This window comes from Sinocyclocheilus anshuiensis, unplaced genomic scaffold (genome assembly GCF_001515605.1).
Source record: "Sinocyclocheilus anshuiensis isolate Anshui unplaced genomic scaffold, SAMN03320099.WGS_v1.1 scaffold97, whole genome shotgun sequence".
Taxonomy (NCBI): Eukaryota; Metazoa; Chordata; class Actinopteri; order Cypriniformes; family Cyprinidae; genus Sinocyclocheilus; species Sinocyclocheilus anshuiensis.
Window position 1 is genome coordinate 392,458 of NW_015540854.1, and position 20,119 is coordinate 412,576.

General features: G+C 36.5%; 1 protein-coding gene across 4 annotated transcripts; it reads left to right on the forward strand.

Annotated features, from left to right (window-relative positions):
- Positions 1–27: 27 nt before the first annotated feature.
- On the forward strand, positions 28–17,070 carry copz2 (COPI coat complex subunit zeta 2). Of its 4 annotated transcripts, none has more exons than XR_001634165.1 (10): positions 28–95; positions 1,603–1,671; positions 6,827–6,911; positions 8,315–8,406; positions 8,633–8,688; positions 10,157–10,234; positions 12,213–12,264; positions 13,269–13,447; positions 14,993–15,031; positions 16,189–16,221. XR_001634165.1 is itself a non-coding variant. In XM_016485241.1 (10 exons), the coding sequence occupies exons 1-10, from the start codon at positions 78–80 to the stop codon at positions 16,234–16,236; spliced, it is 570 nt and encodes a 189-aa protein (XP_016340727.1). In that variant the 5' UTR covers positions 28–77; the 3' UTR covers positions 16,237–17,070. The 4 variants fall into 4 exon arrangements, 3 of the variants coding, with proteins under 3 accessions (XP_016340727.1, XP_016340728.1, XP_016340729.1); XM_016485241.1 differs by lacking the exon at positions 13,269–13,447 and adding an exon at positions 15,223–15,255 and having other exon boundaries at positions 16,189–17,070; XM_016485242.1 differs by lacking the exons at positions 8,633–8,688; positions 13,269–13,447 and adding exons at positions 9,043–9,098; positions 15,223–15,255 and having other exon boundaries at positions 16,189–17,070.
- The last annotated feature ends 3,049 nt before the right edge of the window (positions 17,071–20,119 follow it).

Sequence of the window (20,119 nt, forward strand, 5' to 3'; positions counted from 1 at the left end):
CCCTGTGAGTCAGAGGGTTTTAGGAGCGCTACTGTAATGACAGCTCAAAGCTGTCCACGTCAACACTGCTTACCACCATGGACTCCGCGGCTCTGGTAGATATGTGTGCCATTTACTCGCCGTTTTTTTTTTTAATTCCTTTTCTCACTGTAAACGTGCAAATAATAGATCGACTGGCTTTGGTAGCTTGTAGCAGTTTTTGTCTTTGAATAGAGAATGATGTTATCGACAGCATCTATTTTTATCTTTATATTTATATTATTCTAAGTCTTTGCGTGCTAAGTTGGAACAATATTTTAAGAAGCTCTACAGTTGTGAACTACTGTAAATACGTGTTGTCTTGTATTATAAACGCTCGTGCATGCTTTTTTTCTCGCGAAAACGAAATTGTTGTTGCCAGAAACTGATCCGGTTTCTCTTTGCGACCTAACGAATATTTATGGGAGCAAACCATAACATTATTTTTCCGATTATGAACAGATCGTACATTGTAGTGCACAATGCGAATGTGTTTTCGCTTCTTGTGCGCTACGGGTTTGTTTATGTTCATTTCCCACTTGTGTTTAGTTTGTTCCGAAAGTTTCCCCCGTCTAGTCGTGGAAGATGTGGGTTTTCAAAGTGGGACGTGGATGCCACGTCCTCGACGCGTCTCTGCCGGAGCGGAGCGCGCGCTGCATGTGTGGTGCACGTGATTGATTCCACAGGTGGATACTTGTAGGAGATCAGGGATATTGCTTGCCATGGACATACTCTTATGAGTTGACCTATATGGACAACATCAGTTCTAACGACAAATGATTAATACTGTAGCTGTAGAAAAATAGCAGCACCTCTGTTTGACGGCGTTAGTCTACGAAAAAAGTGCTTTTTGTATGAAGAAGTGATTTTTAAAGTTAATTTCTTTAAGATTTTAAACACTATATGAGACGAAGAATTACTTTTAATATATATATATCATTATGTTTAATAAATTTTAATACAATGTATTGCATAATCTCAAGCTGAATACTGAATACATTTGAATATATTTGTATAATGTAAAAAGATGATGGTAACAGGGTTGACAGTTTTAGATAATTCATTAATTACTAGCATTGTAAAAATACAAGGCTTTGCATTGTTTACACATAATCTTAACAAGCAACACAAAAGTTTATATTAGTTAAAGGGTTATTGGTAACACTTTTAATAGATGGATTTGCAGTGCAAGGTGTTACTGTGAATTAGATATTATGATTTACAGTGGGGAAAGTTTCATTGTTGGGCCCTGAAGGTCTACATCGAGACAGGATTCTCTTGTATTTCAACCAGATGATCTGAAAAGATGATAGTTTTCTCCTATTGTTCTCCTGGCTCAAGTTCTGTGATACACTCAGACTTTGAATCAGTGGTAGTCAGTGCATGACAGAACTTTGGCCCGGATGGACCCAGTCGAGTGAGAGCCAACAAACAGCCACTTCTGACTAGACCTTCTCTTTTTATAGTATTCTTCTGTCTATAGGCATGTAACTATTATTTTAAGGGTGTTTATTTATGACATCTAAAACATAAAAAAAATGAATGTTGAATGTTTGAAAATTACGTAGATTTCTTTTCAACCAGGAACCCTCGCTCTACACTGTGAAGGCTGTCTTCATCTTAGACAACGATGGAAACAGACTGCTTTCAAAGGTGCATAGACCCCCTTTACCCTTCTAAAATATTCTTTCTTGTCATTGAAGATGGAAAATTCTCGCACTTTAGACATTTGGGTTATTTTGAAAATTGCTCTGAACAATGCAATTGTTAAACCGTTGGCACATTAGCCATTGAATAATATAAGAGAACAGAGATAGTCAAATTACTTTACATTTCTGAGAAATAAAGGAACTTCATCTCAAAGAATAACATTTTTTAAATTTATTTTTATTTATTTATTTTTGCATATTTTGGTTATTTTAAATTTTATTGATAGTAACTCTATGGAAACTCTACTCTTTTTCCTTTTAGAGTAACAGAGAAATTTTTTTTAATGAACTTTTATGCAGCTTTATAATCAGCAGAGGTGCAAAATCACACTCCTAGAAATCTTTATTCTGACTGGCAGGGTTTAGTTCCAGCACCAATTAAACACGCCTTCACCAGACAATCTGGAATTTAAAAAATAAATAAAAAATAAAATACATTTTTAAAAAGTGTAAGAAAATTACAGGCATGTGTAATGAGTAGTCCACTGAACGGCAAGTTGAAGAACCCATGTGCAGTTTATTTACAAAGTGATCCAAACATCCAAACATAATCCAAACAAAGACTTGACTTGAACAGATTTGACTTGAACAGACTTGACGTATAACAGAATAGACTCATCGACAGCAGGTACATACATTAATACACGACAAAGAACAATGGGAACATGAGGGCTATTTGTCTCAAACACTATGGGTCACATGACAAGTGGCAGACAGTGATACATTGGAGGACCTGGGCCGTGGAGCAGTGGCAGACAGTGATACACTGGAGGACCTGGGCCGTGGAGCAGTGGCAGACAGTGGAACACTGAAGGAAACATGAGGGCTATTTGTCTCAAACACTATGGGTCACATGACAAGTGGCAGACAGTGATACATTGGAGGACCTGGGCCGTGGAGCAGTGGCAGACAGTGATACACTGGAGGACCTGGGCCGTGGAGCAGTGGCAGACAGTGAAGCACTGGAGGACCTGGACTGTGGAGCAGTGGCAGACTGTGGATCAACAGAGGACCTGGGCCATGGATCAGATCCATAGGAATCATGGAGCCATGGCGGAGCCGAGACGTGGACAGACCACTTGACCGTGATAGAACAGGCAGAGAGTTCTTGAACAGCTTCCATAGCCGCAACATGACAGGCAGAATGTTCATAAACGACCTCTTTGGTCGTGACAGGGCAGACTATGAGTTCATGAACGGCCTCCTTGGCCGTGGCAGGGCAGACGGTGAGTTCATGAACGGCCTCCATGGCCGTGACAGGGCAGGCAGTGAGTTCGTGAACGGCGACGCCGCCGCCTCGGGAGGTTCTGCAGCGGACGCCGCCGCCTCGGGAGGTTCTGCAGCGGATGCCGCCACCTCTAAAGTCACTGGAGCAGACTCGTGGACAGAAGAGGCCTCTGGAGCAGTCTCGTGGACAGGAGAGGCCTCTGGAGCAGTCTCGTGGACAGGAGAGGCCTCTGGAGCAGACTCATGGACAGGAAAGGCCTCTGGAGCGCAGTGTGCAGCCCATACGCTCAAAATGGCGACCGCCATTACAGTAAAGGCTGCAGAGTGTGGCATGACCTCTAAGATGGCGGGGCTGCAGAGTGCCGACGTCACCGGGATGCCTTGCAAATAACATTTCATTTCATGAGTCCAAAATATCTTTCTTGTTGGCCAGCTATGCTCTTAACATTAGCCCATACGCTCAAAATGGCGACCGCCATCATGGGCAGTGCAGCAGACAGTGGGATGCCTGCCGGGCTTGAGAGCGTAGAAACCACTGAGATGTCAGCCGCTCGCACTGACATCAGTGGTGGGTCCATCACACTAGCAATCAGTCTCGTCAATCCAGGCCCAAGCTCCGCATCTGCAGGAGCTTGGATACTATAGCCGTGGCGGCCATCTTGGCCGGGGACTCAGGCGTGATGGCCATCTTGGCCGGGGTAGCAGGCTCGACGTGAGCAGACTCTGAAATGGTGGCCATGTCATGACGAGACTCTGGACAATCAGCTGCGACGTGATGAGACTCTGGCCGATCAGTTGAGAAGTGACGAGACTCTGGAAGATCAGCTGAGACGTGACGAGACTCTAGAATGACGGCCATTTTGCAAAGAGACTCTTGTGTGGCGGCCATCTTGCGACAAAGCTCTTAAATGGCGGCCATGTTGTGAAGAGTCTCTTGAGTGGCCGGCATGATGTGAGCAGGCTCTGGAGTAGCTGGCTTGAAGCAGACTCTGGGCTGGCAGGCATGACGTGAGCAGACTTTGGAATGGCATCCATCTTGTGAACAGTGGCAGATACTGTAGGATAGTGGCGTTCCTCATCCGCAATCCCCACATTAAACGAGGAACAACTTAAACGGAGTGCAAAATCAATATATTGCTCAAGAGTCCAGTGAGGGGTATGGCGAGGCATGAGGTAATTAAGAGAATCATTAAGTCCATGTCGAAAAATGTCCTTTAAAGCCACATCATTAAAATCCACCAAATAGCACAGTCCACAAAAGTCGGCAACATAGTCCTCTATGGCCCTGTCGCCTTGATGAAGGCAGAGGAGGCTAACTGATGGGTTCATGTTACGGTTGTGTATTCTGTAATGAGTAGTCCACTGAACGGCAAGTTGAAGAACCCATGTGCAGTTTATTTACAAAGTGATCCAAACATCCAAACATAATCCAAATAGGGATGGCTGATGCAAAACTGATGTTTCGACACAAGTGTCGAGATCCCGAAGTGTAGATGTTTCGAAACACTGCTCCGAAGTGTGATTCGAAACACCCATGTCACGTGACCAAGGCGAATCAAAGCATCGGGGCATTTCACAAGTGTTTCGAGACCCGTATCTGCTTTAGATCGACAGGGTCAGGAACAAACCACACAATCGCACATCTGTCTTAACCTAACTCCCGCAAAGTATAAAAGTGGAGTTAATGCAGCAGAACAATTAATATATTTAAATAAAAATCTGTGTGTAAAAAATGTCAGACATTGTGGCTTGATGTCTTTTATTAATGTTAATTTTTTCATAACCAAAGTAACATATTCACAAAGAATTCATTAAGTTGTCAGCGAAATGTTACAGCACATTACAAGAACAGAACAATAAAAACACAACTTTTAAATATTTATTATAATATATACATGCTTCACCCAGGATTCAAACCTAAAGAGACAGACTCTAACAACATGCCAGTCGTGCACACTAACCAGTCCCCCAACCCACATGGTGGATTGATAAGCACAACATATATGTTATAATTCGTTACAATTCTTAACTGATCCGTTGTCAATGCTGTTTCAGAGCAATACTTAAAAATGACCACTAGGTGTCACCATAGAGATGGGTGTCAAATTGTTTCGAAGCCTCGGCACATTTGCTTCGACTGTCTCAGTGTTTCACGAAGCCTCGCTCTGCCCACCACTAAATCCAAACAAAGACTTGACTTGACTTGACTTGACTTGACTTGAACAGACTTGACTTGACTTGACTTGAAATAGCATGAACAGACTAGACTCATTGAGAGCAGGTACATACATTAATACACGACAAAGAACAATGGGAACATGAGGGCTATTTGTCTCAAACACTATGGGTCACATGACAAGAATCAACCAATGAGCAAACAGAACTGAGTCACATGACAGGACAATAACCAATGAGGAACAAGACACATGACTATAACAACCAATCAGAACTTGACACATACACAGGGCAGAAATACATGAGGGCAAGGGAAGCATGACACCAACAGCATTAATCAAATTACAAAATAAAAGACATGAAAACAAGAACATTAAACAAAACCCAAAAACCCACATTACAGCAGGTTTGTTAGCACAGGGTTGTAAATGAACTTTGCAACTCTGGAGGATTATGGAGCCAGATCAGCCTAAAAAATAATAAATTTAAAAAGCAAAATTCATAAATGCACAGCACAATTTACATTTACAAAATCCGATTCGTAAATTCAAAACACAATTCATAAATACACAAATAAAAGCATAAATATTTCCCCAAATGCTCACACAAATGCATCTTACCTAAATAAATTTAAAATGTTTAAGAAAATGCCATCAGATAAAAAAATGACTTTACTCACTCGTTGAGTCTGGTTTTCATCCTCCATGCTGAAATCTCTCCGCTGTGTGTGTGTTCGAAATCTCCCTTAGGTGGTGGTAGCTGTTTTTAATGCCAGATCAAAAGTTACTGCGAACCTGATACTACTACTGCTACTAACAACAACAACAGAACACATTACATAATTGTTGTTGTTAAATGAAATATCTGGACATTTAACATTTATTTAATAACATTATAGATTGATCTGAATAAACAGGGTATGTGCAACTTTGGTGTATAAGACAGCAGGCTAACCGGGTAGCAGTATTTTGTGCGAACGATATAAATCATAATGTGATTTTGTAGAAATTGTAATCAGGTGCTAAAAAAGAGTACCCATTAAAATGTCTTTATATAAAGGACCTGATCATGGAACAATGCAGAGTACAAGCGCAGCGTTGAGCTTCTTGAGTCTGTTCAGTAAGGAGCATTTTGATTGGTGGATGAAAAGCTCACCGTGATTGACTGAACGGAACGTCCGCCAAAAAAAAGATATTTATGAATCTTAACCTGTCAGGAAGGTCTCAAAAATACCGCACACAAATTCAAAGCAGTCCACGCACGTGTGACGATTTGCAAATGCAGATTCAATGATCCATAAATGCATGTAACATCATTCATAAATGTGTGATGGAAATTAATTCAAGTACTTGATATATACATATTTGTGTAAACATTTTACATTTATTTAGGTAAGATGCATTTGTGTGAGCATTTGGGGAAATATTTATGCTTTTACTTGTGTATTTAGGAATTGTGCTTTGAATTTACGAATCAGATTTTGTAAATGTAAATTGTGCTGTGCATTTATGAATTTTGTTTCGTAAATGTATTATTTTTGAGGCTGATCTGGCTCCATAGAGGATCTCTTCTTTTACTGAGTCATTTTATGAAGAAAAAACAAACATGTGCAGACATGAAAATGTGGAAATATGAGTTAAGCATTATGAATACATATTCATGTACTATAATAACAAATGCTTCCTGTGCAATTTCAGTACTATGATCCAGAACTCTACCCCTCCATGAAAGAGCAGAAGAATTTTGAAACAAACGTCTTCAACAAAACACATAAAGCTGACAGTAAGTTCATTATTAAACAGCTCTTATGTTGCATTTTACTGATCAATATACTGCCTAATGTATTGCTTGTAGTGATTAGACCTGATTGGCTGCTTTATGTTCCAACTCATAGTAGACTAACTCAAGGAAGTTTAGAGATTTCATTGTGCAAATTAGGACCACAACCACTCTCAAAGTATAATAATAAGCGTCCCAGATCAGTCCCAGATCAAGTTACTAGTTTACAGTGGTCCTTGGTCATTAGAACCTGCATTTGCAAGCTTCCTCTGGGGCTTGCAGGTCAGATTACTGGAAAACAGGGTGGAGAACCAGTTCTAGAGTTCATAGATGTTTCTGTCACTTGCCCTGTGGGGTGAAGGAGTATGACACCAGGACTAAAAACCACCCTGATCCTTTCATATGTTTAGGTGTTCACTGGTCAAAATACACACCTGTATTTGTCTCTTAAAGGTGAACCTGGAGAAAGCTGAAACTGTCCGCTCGGTTTAAATTTCTTGGAATTTTCTTTTAGTCTTCAGTCAGATATTCAGACAAACATATTGAGATTTATCTAGGTGAAATGGGCCAGAAATAGCTTCTGGCCTGCAATTGTTTATCAGACACCCGGTCCTTTTAACGCAGCGTCTCAAAGTAAAACACTGATCTGGGATCAGTTTTCCTAGTACATATTAAATGGGTCATATGATGCGATTTCAATTTTTCCTTTCTCTTTGGAGTGTTACAAGCTCTTGGTGCATAAAGAAGATCTGTAAAGTTACAAAGACTAAAGTCTCAAATCCAAAGAGATATTCTTTATAAAAGTTAAGAGTCAACCACGCCTACCTAAAACGGCTCGTTCTAACACGCCCCCACATGTCTACCTCACTATGTGGAAAGATTTGCATAACGCCACCCAAATGTTCACGCAAAGAAAGAAGGCGTAACTTTTATTCTCGCTGTAGTATTGTTGTTGCCGCCGCTGCCATGCTGTGAAGGCGCTGTGTGTTTCGTTGTGAAAGCAAAACTACTTTGTTTGGCGTTCCAAAAGAGGACGATATCCGCTTCGTCATGCCTAGAGCTGATCCGTGCTGGTCGCTGAGGAAATACATCAACTTCGCGCTGTGGATCGCCGGATCGGCTTTCACCGTGGACGAAGCGGTGTCCAGCCCGGGGTCGTCCACAAAAACACACTCAGCAAAATATTGTTTAATTGTCATTATCGATATATCCCAGAAAATATTAAGATATAATTTTTTTCTCCCAAAAATATATAATTTTTTTGTACCTAAAAGTGTAAAAAATTTATATAGATTGGTAAAAGTTTGTTCTATATCTCTAATGTTTAACTGAATATACATAATTTTATGAATGAATAAATGGTAAATCTTGTGTATTTTGTCTTCTGCTTCTTTCTGTGTGTGCAGATGAAATTGCTTTCTTAGAGGGAATGACGATAGTCTACAAGAGCAGCATAGACTTGTTCTTCTATGTAGTTGGCAGCGCTCAGGAGAATGAGGTAAGTCCTGTAAGCAGATGAGCTGGCCTGTGATTGGCTGAAGTGCTGTCTATAATTTGCATGTGACAGCAATTCTTCCATTATGGAGAGCTGGTCAGTTTTAAACACTATTTGACATCTGTGCCATTTTGTTTGTCTAAGAGGATGCAGAAATAACAAAGTCAGCTGTGTTTCATCCTTTTCCTTTTTTGTCTCTCTCTCTTTTCCTGTATTTGTCTGATCTCAGCTCATGCTGATGGCAGTGTTGAACTGCTTATTTGAGTCTCTCAGTCAGATGTTGAGGTGAGTTCATGCTCTGATATACCATTACCGTTCAAAAGTTTGGGTTCAGTGGGATTTTTTTTTTTTTTTGAAAGAAATGAATACATTTGTTCTGCAAGGATGCATTAAATTGATCAAAAGTGAAAGAGGTAAGTCCTGTAAGCAGATGAGCTGGCCTGTGATTGGCTGAAGTGCTGTCTATAATTTGCATGTGACAGCAATTCTTCCATTATGGAGAGCTGGTCAGTTTTAAACACTATTTGACATCTGTGCCATTTTGTTTGTCTAAGAGGATGCAGAAATAACAAAGTCAGCTGTGTTTCATCCTTTTCCTTTTTTGTCTCTCTCTCTTTTCCTGTATTTGTCTGATCTCAGCTCATGCTGATGGCAGTGTTGAACTGCTTGTTTGAGTCTCTCAGTCAGATGTTAAGGTGAGTTCGTGCTCTGATTTATATATATATATATATATATATATATATATATACTACCATTCAAAAGGTTGGGTTTAGTGAGATTGATTGATTTTTGAGGCAATGAATGCTTTTATTCAGCAAGGAGAACACATTAAATTGATCAAGAGTGATAGTAAAGACAATTATAATATAATAAAAGATGGTATAAAAGTTATTTTAAATTGTAAAAAATTTAATCAAATAAATGCAGCCATGGTGAACATAAGATACTTCTTTAAAAAAATAAAATAAAATCTTACCGACAGCAAACTTTTGTATGATAGTGTATGAAATCTGAGGCCATTTAATATTAGGAAAATATAGAGGCCAGTGTATGTTTTGATATTTATAAACAGTTCTGTTGACATAATGTGGCGTCCTAGCCATAGATATGTATAGGTAGGCCTAGATGCCTTATTAGCAGCTGTTTCTGCGGGCCACTATACGTAAGCTGTCTGCCATATTGGAACGGTCAAAACCGTTCACACTCAAGAGCAAGTTGACTATCTGCAACTGTAGTTGTACACTTGTATTTATATTGATATCGGCAATAGACTTAAGCAGATAATTTTTGTAAACTATCACAACACCACAAGACGAAGCGGTTAGCTAACACGACATGAAAATGTACCATAGTTTAAAAACCTGTAATACAGAGTTGATGCATATTAAAAACACAAACCAATGCATTCTCACCTGTGAAAGTTCATTCCATTTCTTCGGGAATTTAAATTTTACAACCAGAGAATGCACAATGTTGTGGGCTTGTGGCATTTTGGAAAACCCATTGATTTTTACTGTGAGTGACCACACATTGGCTGTGAGATGGTGGACGCATCGACGTGTCTGGAACGGTCGAATGTGGCATCTGTCTGTACATATCTACGGTCCTAGCTGCCTATAGGCTAATTCACGTCAGAATTCCCAGAATTCTTGGTGTCAAGCCTCCTGTGATAACCATAGAAACTGGTCCAGTGCAGCACGTGGTGTCACAGAAGAACACTTGTGTGCTCAGATGTCTGGTTCTTCTCCAACAGGAAGAATGTGGAGAAAAGGACTCTGTTGGATAACATGGATGGAGTGTTCCTTGTGGTGGATGAAATCATCGATGGAGGGTAAGTAATACACAGTTCTCTTTTAGAAATTAGTCGAGTTGAATTTAAATTGACTCCAGTTTTCAGTCACATGATCCTTCAGGAATCATTCTAATATGCTGATTTGCTGCTCAGGAAACATTTCCTATGTTTAATATTTTTGTGGAAATTGTGGTACATTTTATGAGGATGAGGATTTTTGATCAATGGAAAGTTAAATGGAAAGTGCATTTATTTGAAATTTGGTAACACTTTAGCTAACATGAACTAAGCATGAACAATACTTCTACAGCATTTATTGATCTTAGCTAATGTTAGTTTACTAATGCATTATTAAAATCAAAAGTTGTGCTTGTTAAGTAAGGGATAATGTACATCCAGCCAGTTGTTCTTGATCTTGATTCACCCTGTAGGGGGTTATTCTGCGATAACAACCGGCTGGATGTACATTATCCCACTTATTACACGGCTACTTGCCACATAAGTAAATAATTAGACACAAAATATTGATTTGAGTTGAAATATTTGAACGCAAAGCTTCCGTGAAGACAGCAGTTGCGAGCAAGCGGCAAGATCAAACTAGACGGACATTTAAGGGATGCGGTGCAGTCAAATCACTTATTACACAACATTTCACCACATAAATAATTAAGGCAATAAAAGATATTGATTTAAGACGAAAATGTTTTAAAATCTTACCAGATTGTTCGTTATATCTTATTATCCATTACAGTGTACAAAACAATCGTCGCAAAATGGCAGCAGCTGTGTTTGTATGAAACGAGAGAGTGAGTCCGCGGTACCAGGATGACATAATTAACCCTATAAGCGCCAAAGTCGCAAAATTGCGACAAGACGTCATACTTAATCAAATAGACTGTAGTTCCTAATATGGTGTAATTTGTATTCCCTACCACTAGATGGCAGACATGTAGTACTTCGATTCCTGGCGCCTAAAGGGTTAAATAGTTACAGTATACACATAATATTGAATTGAAGTTTAATAATTTATTAGCTGACCAAACGCAAAGCTTTCACGAAAAAAAAAAACTGTTCCTAGCAAGAGTATAGCGCCGACTTCAGTTACCCGGATGAGCCTGTGTTATCAGCTTTTACCGTGTTACCTGAAATTTTTTTTATTATTATAAATGTCTTTACTGTCATTTTTGATAAATTGAATGCATCTTTGCTGAATAAAAATATTAATTACAAAAATCTTACTGTCCCCAACATTCGAACGGTAGCGTATATGTGCTGTTCAAATTGCACAAAATGTAAAATGAATATGTGTTGCAATCGTATAGTGTAGTCAGTACCAATGCTAGGTGCTCTAGGCCAGTTCAAGCATATAACAATAAATTAAATTTAAATAAATTATAAATAAAGACCTATTTTACCAATATTTGCTATTAAGTAAAATAAATGATAAACTTGCAAAAAAAAATTCAAATACAGCAATACAGTGACATAAGACAAAAAAAATGTGAGAATGTCAGAATGATAAAGGTCTTCTAATCTCCGAGAAATTCCCTTTTTTAAATAAACCTTTACTTTAATTTATGAATAATACTTATTTATTTAGTTTGACTAAATATACTGGCTTTTAGCAGGTAAAAAGATTTTATTAACAAGTCTTAATAGATTAAGTCTTAAAAGGTCTTACAAGATTAAGTTACAAGCTGCTTCTACAAACAAATAGCAGCTGAGATGAAACAGTGCACAGAAGTGAAGCACAAAAAGATGAACAGAAAACGTTTATGATTATGATTCAGAAAAAGGCTAGGTTATAATTCACTATCAACGAATGGGCTGGGCAGAACGGATAGGGAGAACTATACTGCCTATACCAGGATCTGCCACTGAGTGCAAAACTGGACTTAAACGAGGTTATCATTATCATGATGGTTGTTTTTATTTCACAAGTCTCAATGCTAGCAATTTTGTGTCATAAAATTCACGACTTTCTATATTGATATGCTGCTCTTCAACTTATTTACAGGGTGATCCTAGAGAGTGACCCCCAACAGGTCATTGAGAAGGTCAACTACAGGGTAAGAGACTGTATAGAAGAGCAAATATCATTGTGTAATGAACTGACGGTGTTTGTTTCCTGTATTTAGGGGTTCTGCTCTGACAGCTTGTTATTAAACCACAGACAGCTGTCAGATATGACAACAGTACTGCAAGTCAGCAGAGTTTCTATCTTGCTTTTTTTTTTTTTTTTACCTCACTGTAAAAAAATGTCCGGTAAAAAAACGGCAGCTGTGGTTGCCGGAATTTTACTGTAAAAAATACGGTAGCAACGTTTTAGATTTTACGGTTTTAACTTAAATTTACAGTTAAATACCGTAATTTCATTAACTGATATAATGTTAATATACCAACCTATTGAAGTACTGAAATCTGTTTTGTACCTTTGTAATACACTGATAACCACCAAATGCAGGTGGTGATGAGAAAGTCACATGATGAACCAAAGCTCATCACAAGCAGCTTTTAAATACTAACATATATGGAAGGTGCACAGTGCCATTCACACAGACACTAAACACCATCATGGTAACACACATGAAACTGAAATAATGCAATAAACATTAATTTAACAACATTAGGTGTACATGAAATATAACGCAGGAAATTCTGGGAATGTCAATTTACGGTTATTCACTGTAAATTATACGTCTTTTTCACTTCCAAAAACGGTATACTAACGTAAAATTAATGTCCAATACATGTAATGTCCAATACAGTTTTTCACTGTATATAGTAGGGGAATTTACCGTTAACCATTTAACAGGATTTTACTGTAGCATTTTTACAGTCTTTTACCGTTAAATTCATGGTCATTTTTTACAGTGTAGAATTACTGCTTTCTGTATTTATAATTACCTCAGCATACCATTTCAGCTTGACAAGAAGTTGCCTTTTTTTTTTGAATGTGTATGTGGAAAGGAGGGATAAACAGATGATTTAATTCCATTATACTATAAGTAATGTGTCCCTTTCACATACATACACACAGACAGACTAAATGTCCCCTCTCTTGCCCTGTCAGTGTGTGTCAGAACAAGCGTATGGCTTCGTCCTTTTTGATTACATCACTGGTAACATGGAGGCCCAAGGAGAGAGGCGGCAGCTCCTGTAGCTCTCCTTCAGCCCCCTCCCTCACTCCCTCTGATTTAGTGCCGGATAGAGACGGGAGCGAGAGAGGGACGAGGGTGAGAGAGTGGGCAGGTAACTGCATGGCATGCACAAGTGTGTGTGAGGCTCACAAGAGGAACAGCTGTAACCCAGGCGGACGATCAATATTAAGAAAACATGGCGCTGACATCTGACCATAAACCTTTCGCTGCGGAGTGGGAGACACTGAGTCACATCTTTGAGTTACGCTCGCATAAACTCACTCAATCAATGACCGGGCATGATTTCGGCTCAGTTGACCTCAGTCCACACTTCTGATTTATGCTGTTATGAGGTTTTTACTCCAGTACAAGGGGGGGAAGACGCTAAGATCCACTTATAAAATCAATGATTTTAAATGATTAAATGATTTCAAATAAGATTTAAATACATTGCAAAATAGAATACAAAACAAAATACAAATAGATAATAGTTAAATTAAGCTCTAAATTCTGTCTAAAAATCTAATCCCAGGCAAATGTATTTTGTAAATAAATCTTATTTTTATTATTATGATTTTTTTATTTATTAGAAAGTTCAAAAAATAAACTTATAAACTGTATTCTTTTTTTATTAGCAGAAAATGGCAATATATTATCCATGAATATTTGTAGCAGCTGGGGCACATTTTATTTTGTCATCTTTTAGATGTTTTTTAGATTTAGTGATGGTCCTGCTCCAGTACAGTGGTCAACAAATATAGATTTTTAATGCATTTTTAGAACTTTTTTTGTTTTTTATTAGAAATGTTATTAAATTTTATGCATTATTTGTTATTAGTATTACTTTTTTGTAAATTATTTTTTAATTTTTAAATCTTTTTTTTTTTGACTGACTTTTGACTCACTTTTAGTGATGGTCCTGCTCCATTACAGTGGTTGACCAATATGGATTTTTAAATATTTTTTTTTATATGGATTTTTAATTAACTTTTTAAAATTCTTTTTAATTTACTAGAACATTTTCTGTATTATTTTTCATACATTTTAGCAGCTGGGGCACATTTTATTCTGTGACCTTTTAGATGTTTTATTATTTATTTTTTTTGACTCAGTTTTAGTGATGGTTCTGTTCTAGTGTAGTGATCGACCAATATGGACATTTATATAATATCTATACAACAACTGATGGCTAAAATAAAGCCAATATATACATAAGTAAATGTTTTGTAAATATTATATAAAATACGTTTTTATTTGATTACGTTTATTATTTAACAACTGAAAATATCCATTATCAAGGCTGTCAAAATACCCTAGTATGACCGTGAACTAACACTTCCGTTAACTGGGCAAGCTGGCATTATTATCAGCCAATGCCATTAATCTCAAATTAGGCAGAAATTTGCAGATCATGTGGTCTATTATTGCTCCAGATGTTCTGTGTATTTTTGCAACAGCTTTGGGACATTGTTTTTGTCCATTAGTGAGGTTTAACAGTAGCAGTTGAGTTGTGGTGTGTTGTTGACCTTTAACCTTCGCTTTGGCATACAGTAACAGTTTGAAACATCTTGCCTGATGTCTGGCTTGGTTGGTTGTGGTTTATGTTGGTTAGTTATTATTATTAATTATAATTATTCTGATTTTGGTTATTTTACAGGCAGATGACAATCCATTATCAGAACAGAGTGTGGTACAGGTATTGAACACACAAACGAACATTTAAAAATTACACACACAGACCCACAGAATTTTCCCACCTTTTAACATCTTTGTCATGAAACTTTTTAAAGCTCAAAGCTTGTTAAACGGTCTGAAATGTTTCGTCATTAACACCTAGACTGATTTTAGTCTTGCTCTAACCTTTGCCACTAACTCTAACCTTGACAGCACATCACTGAAAAACTGGCTCTCACCTCTAATGTAAGTGCATGAACACTCACACATATGTGCTATTGGACACCCACTCATATATGCCTGCTGAAGTAAGCATGTTTGTGCATTGAAGCTCTTATAATGTTATGCAGCCTTTTGGGTAAATCTTTAAAATATTATATCAGAGTGACAACAGAGGCGTAATATCATCGATAATGGACTGAAACTACTCTAAAGTGAAATTTAATTATAAAAGAGGCATCACCATAGAAAAAAGCAATTGTTATTGTCTAGTCTAATATTGTGGTCTTCAGATGCCCCCTTGTGGCCATGATATAAAATTGTTAGTGTGGTTGGGGAGTTTCTATCATCAAGAATATACCCAGATATCAGGTAACGTTCTCAGAACGTTCTCTCAAAGTTAAGAACAAAAATTATAACATTTAACTTTCCTTAAACGTTCACATAATCAGGAGAAAAAAATGTAAAAAATTTTCCCCCCAATTTTTTTTATTTTTTATTTTTTTATTTCAGTTTTGAACGTTCAGAGAATATTCAGAAATAGCAATTGCATAATTTAATGGGAACTTTAGCAAAACGTTCTTAGAACATATTTTTGTTAGCTGGGCACACCTCATTATTGCACTATTGAGTTTGGTATTATACAAAATAAAATAATTGCACTTTCCTTTTCCATTTTCATAGTGTTCCTTTAGCTACAAAAAAAAATTGAGCAATAAAAAAAAAGGAATGGTTTACTAAAACCATATTGCATTGCATCAGTGTGGGACCGTATTATTTATTATTATTACTCACAATATATGCAGTATATTTTATTATTATATTAACTAATTAACAACGCAAATAATTTCACATTACAGAGCACATTGAATTGCATATGTAGAGCTTCTTTTTGAAGTGTGTTACAGTTTTTTGGGTTGATCCTAATAATCCGCCTTTTTATTTGTTTCTTTTTTTCAGGTGTTACAGTCAGCAAAGGAGCAGATCAAGTGGTCAATTCTAAAATAACATTTTCCATGACCTGAAGGAATCTGTAAATTATTGCAAGGGAATTTAATATATATATATATATATATATATTTTTTTTAATGAGTTGTAATTTAATTAATTATTGAAGTAATGCAGTTGCATCTCATGTTTAGTGCTGAAATATGTCTATTTTTTTTTGCCAAAGAGTAAATAAGGTCATTTGTGTTTTTTAAATGATATGATAGGAAGATTGCTTACTGGGTTCTGAACCAAACATCAGTAAATACACACATACCTGTCTATTTCCAAAGCAGCTTTAAAACTCTTTTTAACCTCTGCAAATATTGATATACTGCTGTTCAGTTTAGAGGAGGTACAGGCATGTCTTCTTTTAGCATAGCCTGTCATTTAAATGGTCACAGGTCAAAACTTGATTGTCTAAACTTGTATTGGTCTTTCATCAGTTTTGTTATTTTGGTTATGCTTTAAAGCCTTTTGTCAAAATAATAATAATAATAATAATTGACAAAGTTCTGTTACACTAAGTCTATATTTTGCTATTTTAAAATGTATGTTTTTTTGTTCAAATGGGGAAAAGGCAATATTATGAAATCGATAGAGTCAGATAGAGGCATTAATATAATGATATAGCCCACTATAATAATAATAATAATAATGGTCTGATAAACCACAACTACGTGTACTTTAGAAATATGGAAAGTAATAGCATTTAGTAGGTTTAAAAAAAGTATTTTGTTTTGGTCAAAAGTAACATTTCCATAAAAACAATATAGTTAATTTTCTAGTAAAACAAATTGTGTATATTCTGCTGATTTGTAAAAAAAAACAAAAAACATGGTTTCAGAAAATAATATGCACAAAAATGTCACTAAAAACTAATAAATGTGTTGTTTTTTAGCATTTGTTGAGTCGTTTCAGTCTTTTTGAGACCGAATGACAATAGGACAACGATGCTGATTCACTATTGGTGAGAGAACACCGAATGAAGACCAATCAGATTTGTTCCATAATGAATATTCTGCATAAATACGCATATGTTTATTAGTAATAAAAAGAGGGTGTGGCTTGGTCTGCCATTGGATGCCGTTGGCCAATGGAAATCGTCAAGCCGAGGCTCCGCCTACACGACTGAACCAAAGGGACGCAGCTGTGGAATCGCCAAAGCCTGACTGGTCGCAGATATTAAAGGTGGGTGTTGACTTTTGAAAGCGGGGAGAACTTCAACACCCAATCACATTTTACTCGGTTTATTTTCGGCGTATGCAGGATCTAGACAGCCGAAGCCTGTCGAATCTGACCTGTCAGCACTAGCACAAATAAAACATCAAATTCTGTAGTAGCCTAGTTTTCATTAGGCTTTCTAACTTGTTTTGCTCAGTGTCAAGACAACAAAATCAGATACTGAAAGCTTTGGTAATAGTGATAATACACAGGCTAATAACCAGTTACTATTTTTATTTTGCCTAGGCCTACTTTAGAGGTTAAATTGATAGTTTTATGTTTGTTGAGATGATTTTAGAGTCAACAACAAAAAAAAAAAACAACGCATTTAGCCCATATCACAGTCTACAATAAATAGGGCTATCAGAAACTATATATTTTAAGAATGGTGCACAATTTACACAGTATAGTAGATTACAATTCACATGTTTTAAACAGTAATATGACAATTTACACAAAATCCACAATGAACTAAATTACGTTCTTATGTCAAATAATTATATTCTTATCAGTATTAGGTGATCACACACATATAATAGTAGATAATAATCACTGACGCAATGAAAAGGAACCCTTTTCGCCATAAACATAAAAAATAACCAGAATGGTGCGTACAAACATAAATGTAGGTTATGCCATAGACTATAATAAAAGTGGATTAATTGCAGCTTACTTCTGTTACAGCGATTTCGTATTTTTCATATCGTGATCATTAAAAATCAGAGTGATTAATGGACACAAGTTGATTAATGCGCATCCGGTGTTAGGAAAAACATACATTTAACACGACAAAAAAAATTGAGACATGTTGAAACTAGCCTAAATCATCTTTTTATTAGCATAACATGTTAACTCTCGCAAAATCGCAGCCATAGGCCTACACTAAAAAAATAAATCACTAAAAAATGACTGGATTTTAAAAATCGTAAAATAATCGTTACAACTTTTAGTCATTTTCTAGGCTACTCCTTTCTTTACACCGATTTATATAGAAAGAAATAGCGACTAAGAGAAAGCACTGGAGGCGCGTAGATCAGCGTGAGCGCCGACTGACCAGAACACAGCAGTAACTATAGCTAACTCTGGTCACATAGCCTACTTTCTCTCTTTTTACTCTCTTTATTTCCTCCCTGCCATAAAATCATTTTCTTTGATCTCCTGTTCAGTTTGGACCTCTGTTTGGGTGTACCTCCACAATACCAACCTTCTGGCCTATTTATTTGTGCATTTATTTATCTCTTTATTTATATGTTAAAAAGAGAGAGATTTATTTTGTATTTTGTAAATAAATAAATAAAATAAAATTAATGAATTAAATGCAATTAAATTTAAAAAATGAAGAAAAAGATGATGAAGAAAGGGGAACCCACCCCCCAGCAAAATAAATAACTACTCCTATTCGAAGCCCAGCAATATTGTTATTGTTGTATTCTTCCTATTAATTAATTTGTGCCTTTGTAATCATAAATTATGAGTTATTTCCCCCATATCACGAAGTTTGCTGTCAAAATTCACATGCAGGTAATTGTTTTAAACAGTTTACAGGAAATCCCTTCAAATCAGCCACAAGAAATGTTTGAAAAGGTTTTTTTTTTTTTTTTTTTTTTGTAAACATCAAGATTTCAGGTTATAATCCATAAAATATAAAGTGTGTATTTTAGGTTTAGGTTTTAGGTCCATTTTTTTTTTTAAGTACAAATATTCCATGAAGTCATGAGTTTAAAAAAATACCTATAATAGTTACAAAAGAGCACTGCATGCATTGTAAGGTCTTGTGCAAAAATATTGCAGTGTTAAAAAAAATGCTAACTGAAATCAAAAAGTTAAGTTTAATTGTTGCCTTAAATAAATAAATCAGTGATGTAGTGACTGCAGTGCTGAAAGTCATTGCAGTTTTTACGAGTTTGAATTGAATTATTGGTACAGTGTTGGGGAAAGTTACTTTTAAAACTAACGCGTTACTGCCTAAAAAAGTAACCAATTACTCGTTATAGAAAGTAATGTGTACTGTTTCTTTTGCGTTACTTTTTCTCATCTGCCTTGACCTCATTTTTCTCTCTTCAGAAACAAAAAATAAAAAGAAACACAAATGTTATAAAGTCATTTTTGCTCCGTACTAATGCACGGTTGATCATCGAAGGTCAGCAGCAAACATACTGGTTAATAAAATGGAATTAAATAGGCTGCATAACGGATATTCGTGTTATTTAACATGTTTGCGTAATCCTGAGTTTGCATTTGACTGTTTTTATTCATTTGGAGGAATACTGAATCTGTTTTTGTCCAAGTGAGATGAGTAAACACATGCTGCCATTTAGTCTAGAATTACAGTATTATCATGTTTACTCAGCGCACACAACGCCTCTGCACTTACTCTTGATTTCTCTCAACATGCGGACAGGAGGGCTGTCAGTGAATACATGGCCAAACAAAGTAACTGGCGTAATTTATTTGAAAAAGTAACTCAGATATTTTCTTGTAAATTAAAAAGTAATGCATTACTTTACTAGTTACTAAAAAGTAATCTGATTACACAACTCGCATTACTTGTAATGCGTTACACAGTAGGTAAATAAAATCAAGCTAAAAGTACAAAAACCTGTGAAATCGAGTAGAATTGACATTAATTGTTGTAAAAAGTTAAATGGAAGGGAACAAACGTTTAAAATGGGGGGGGGGG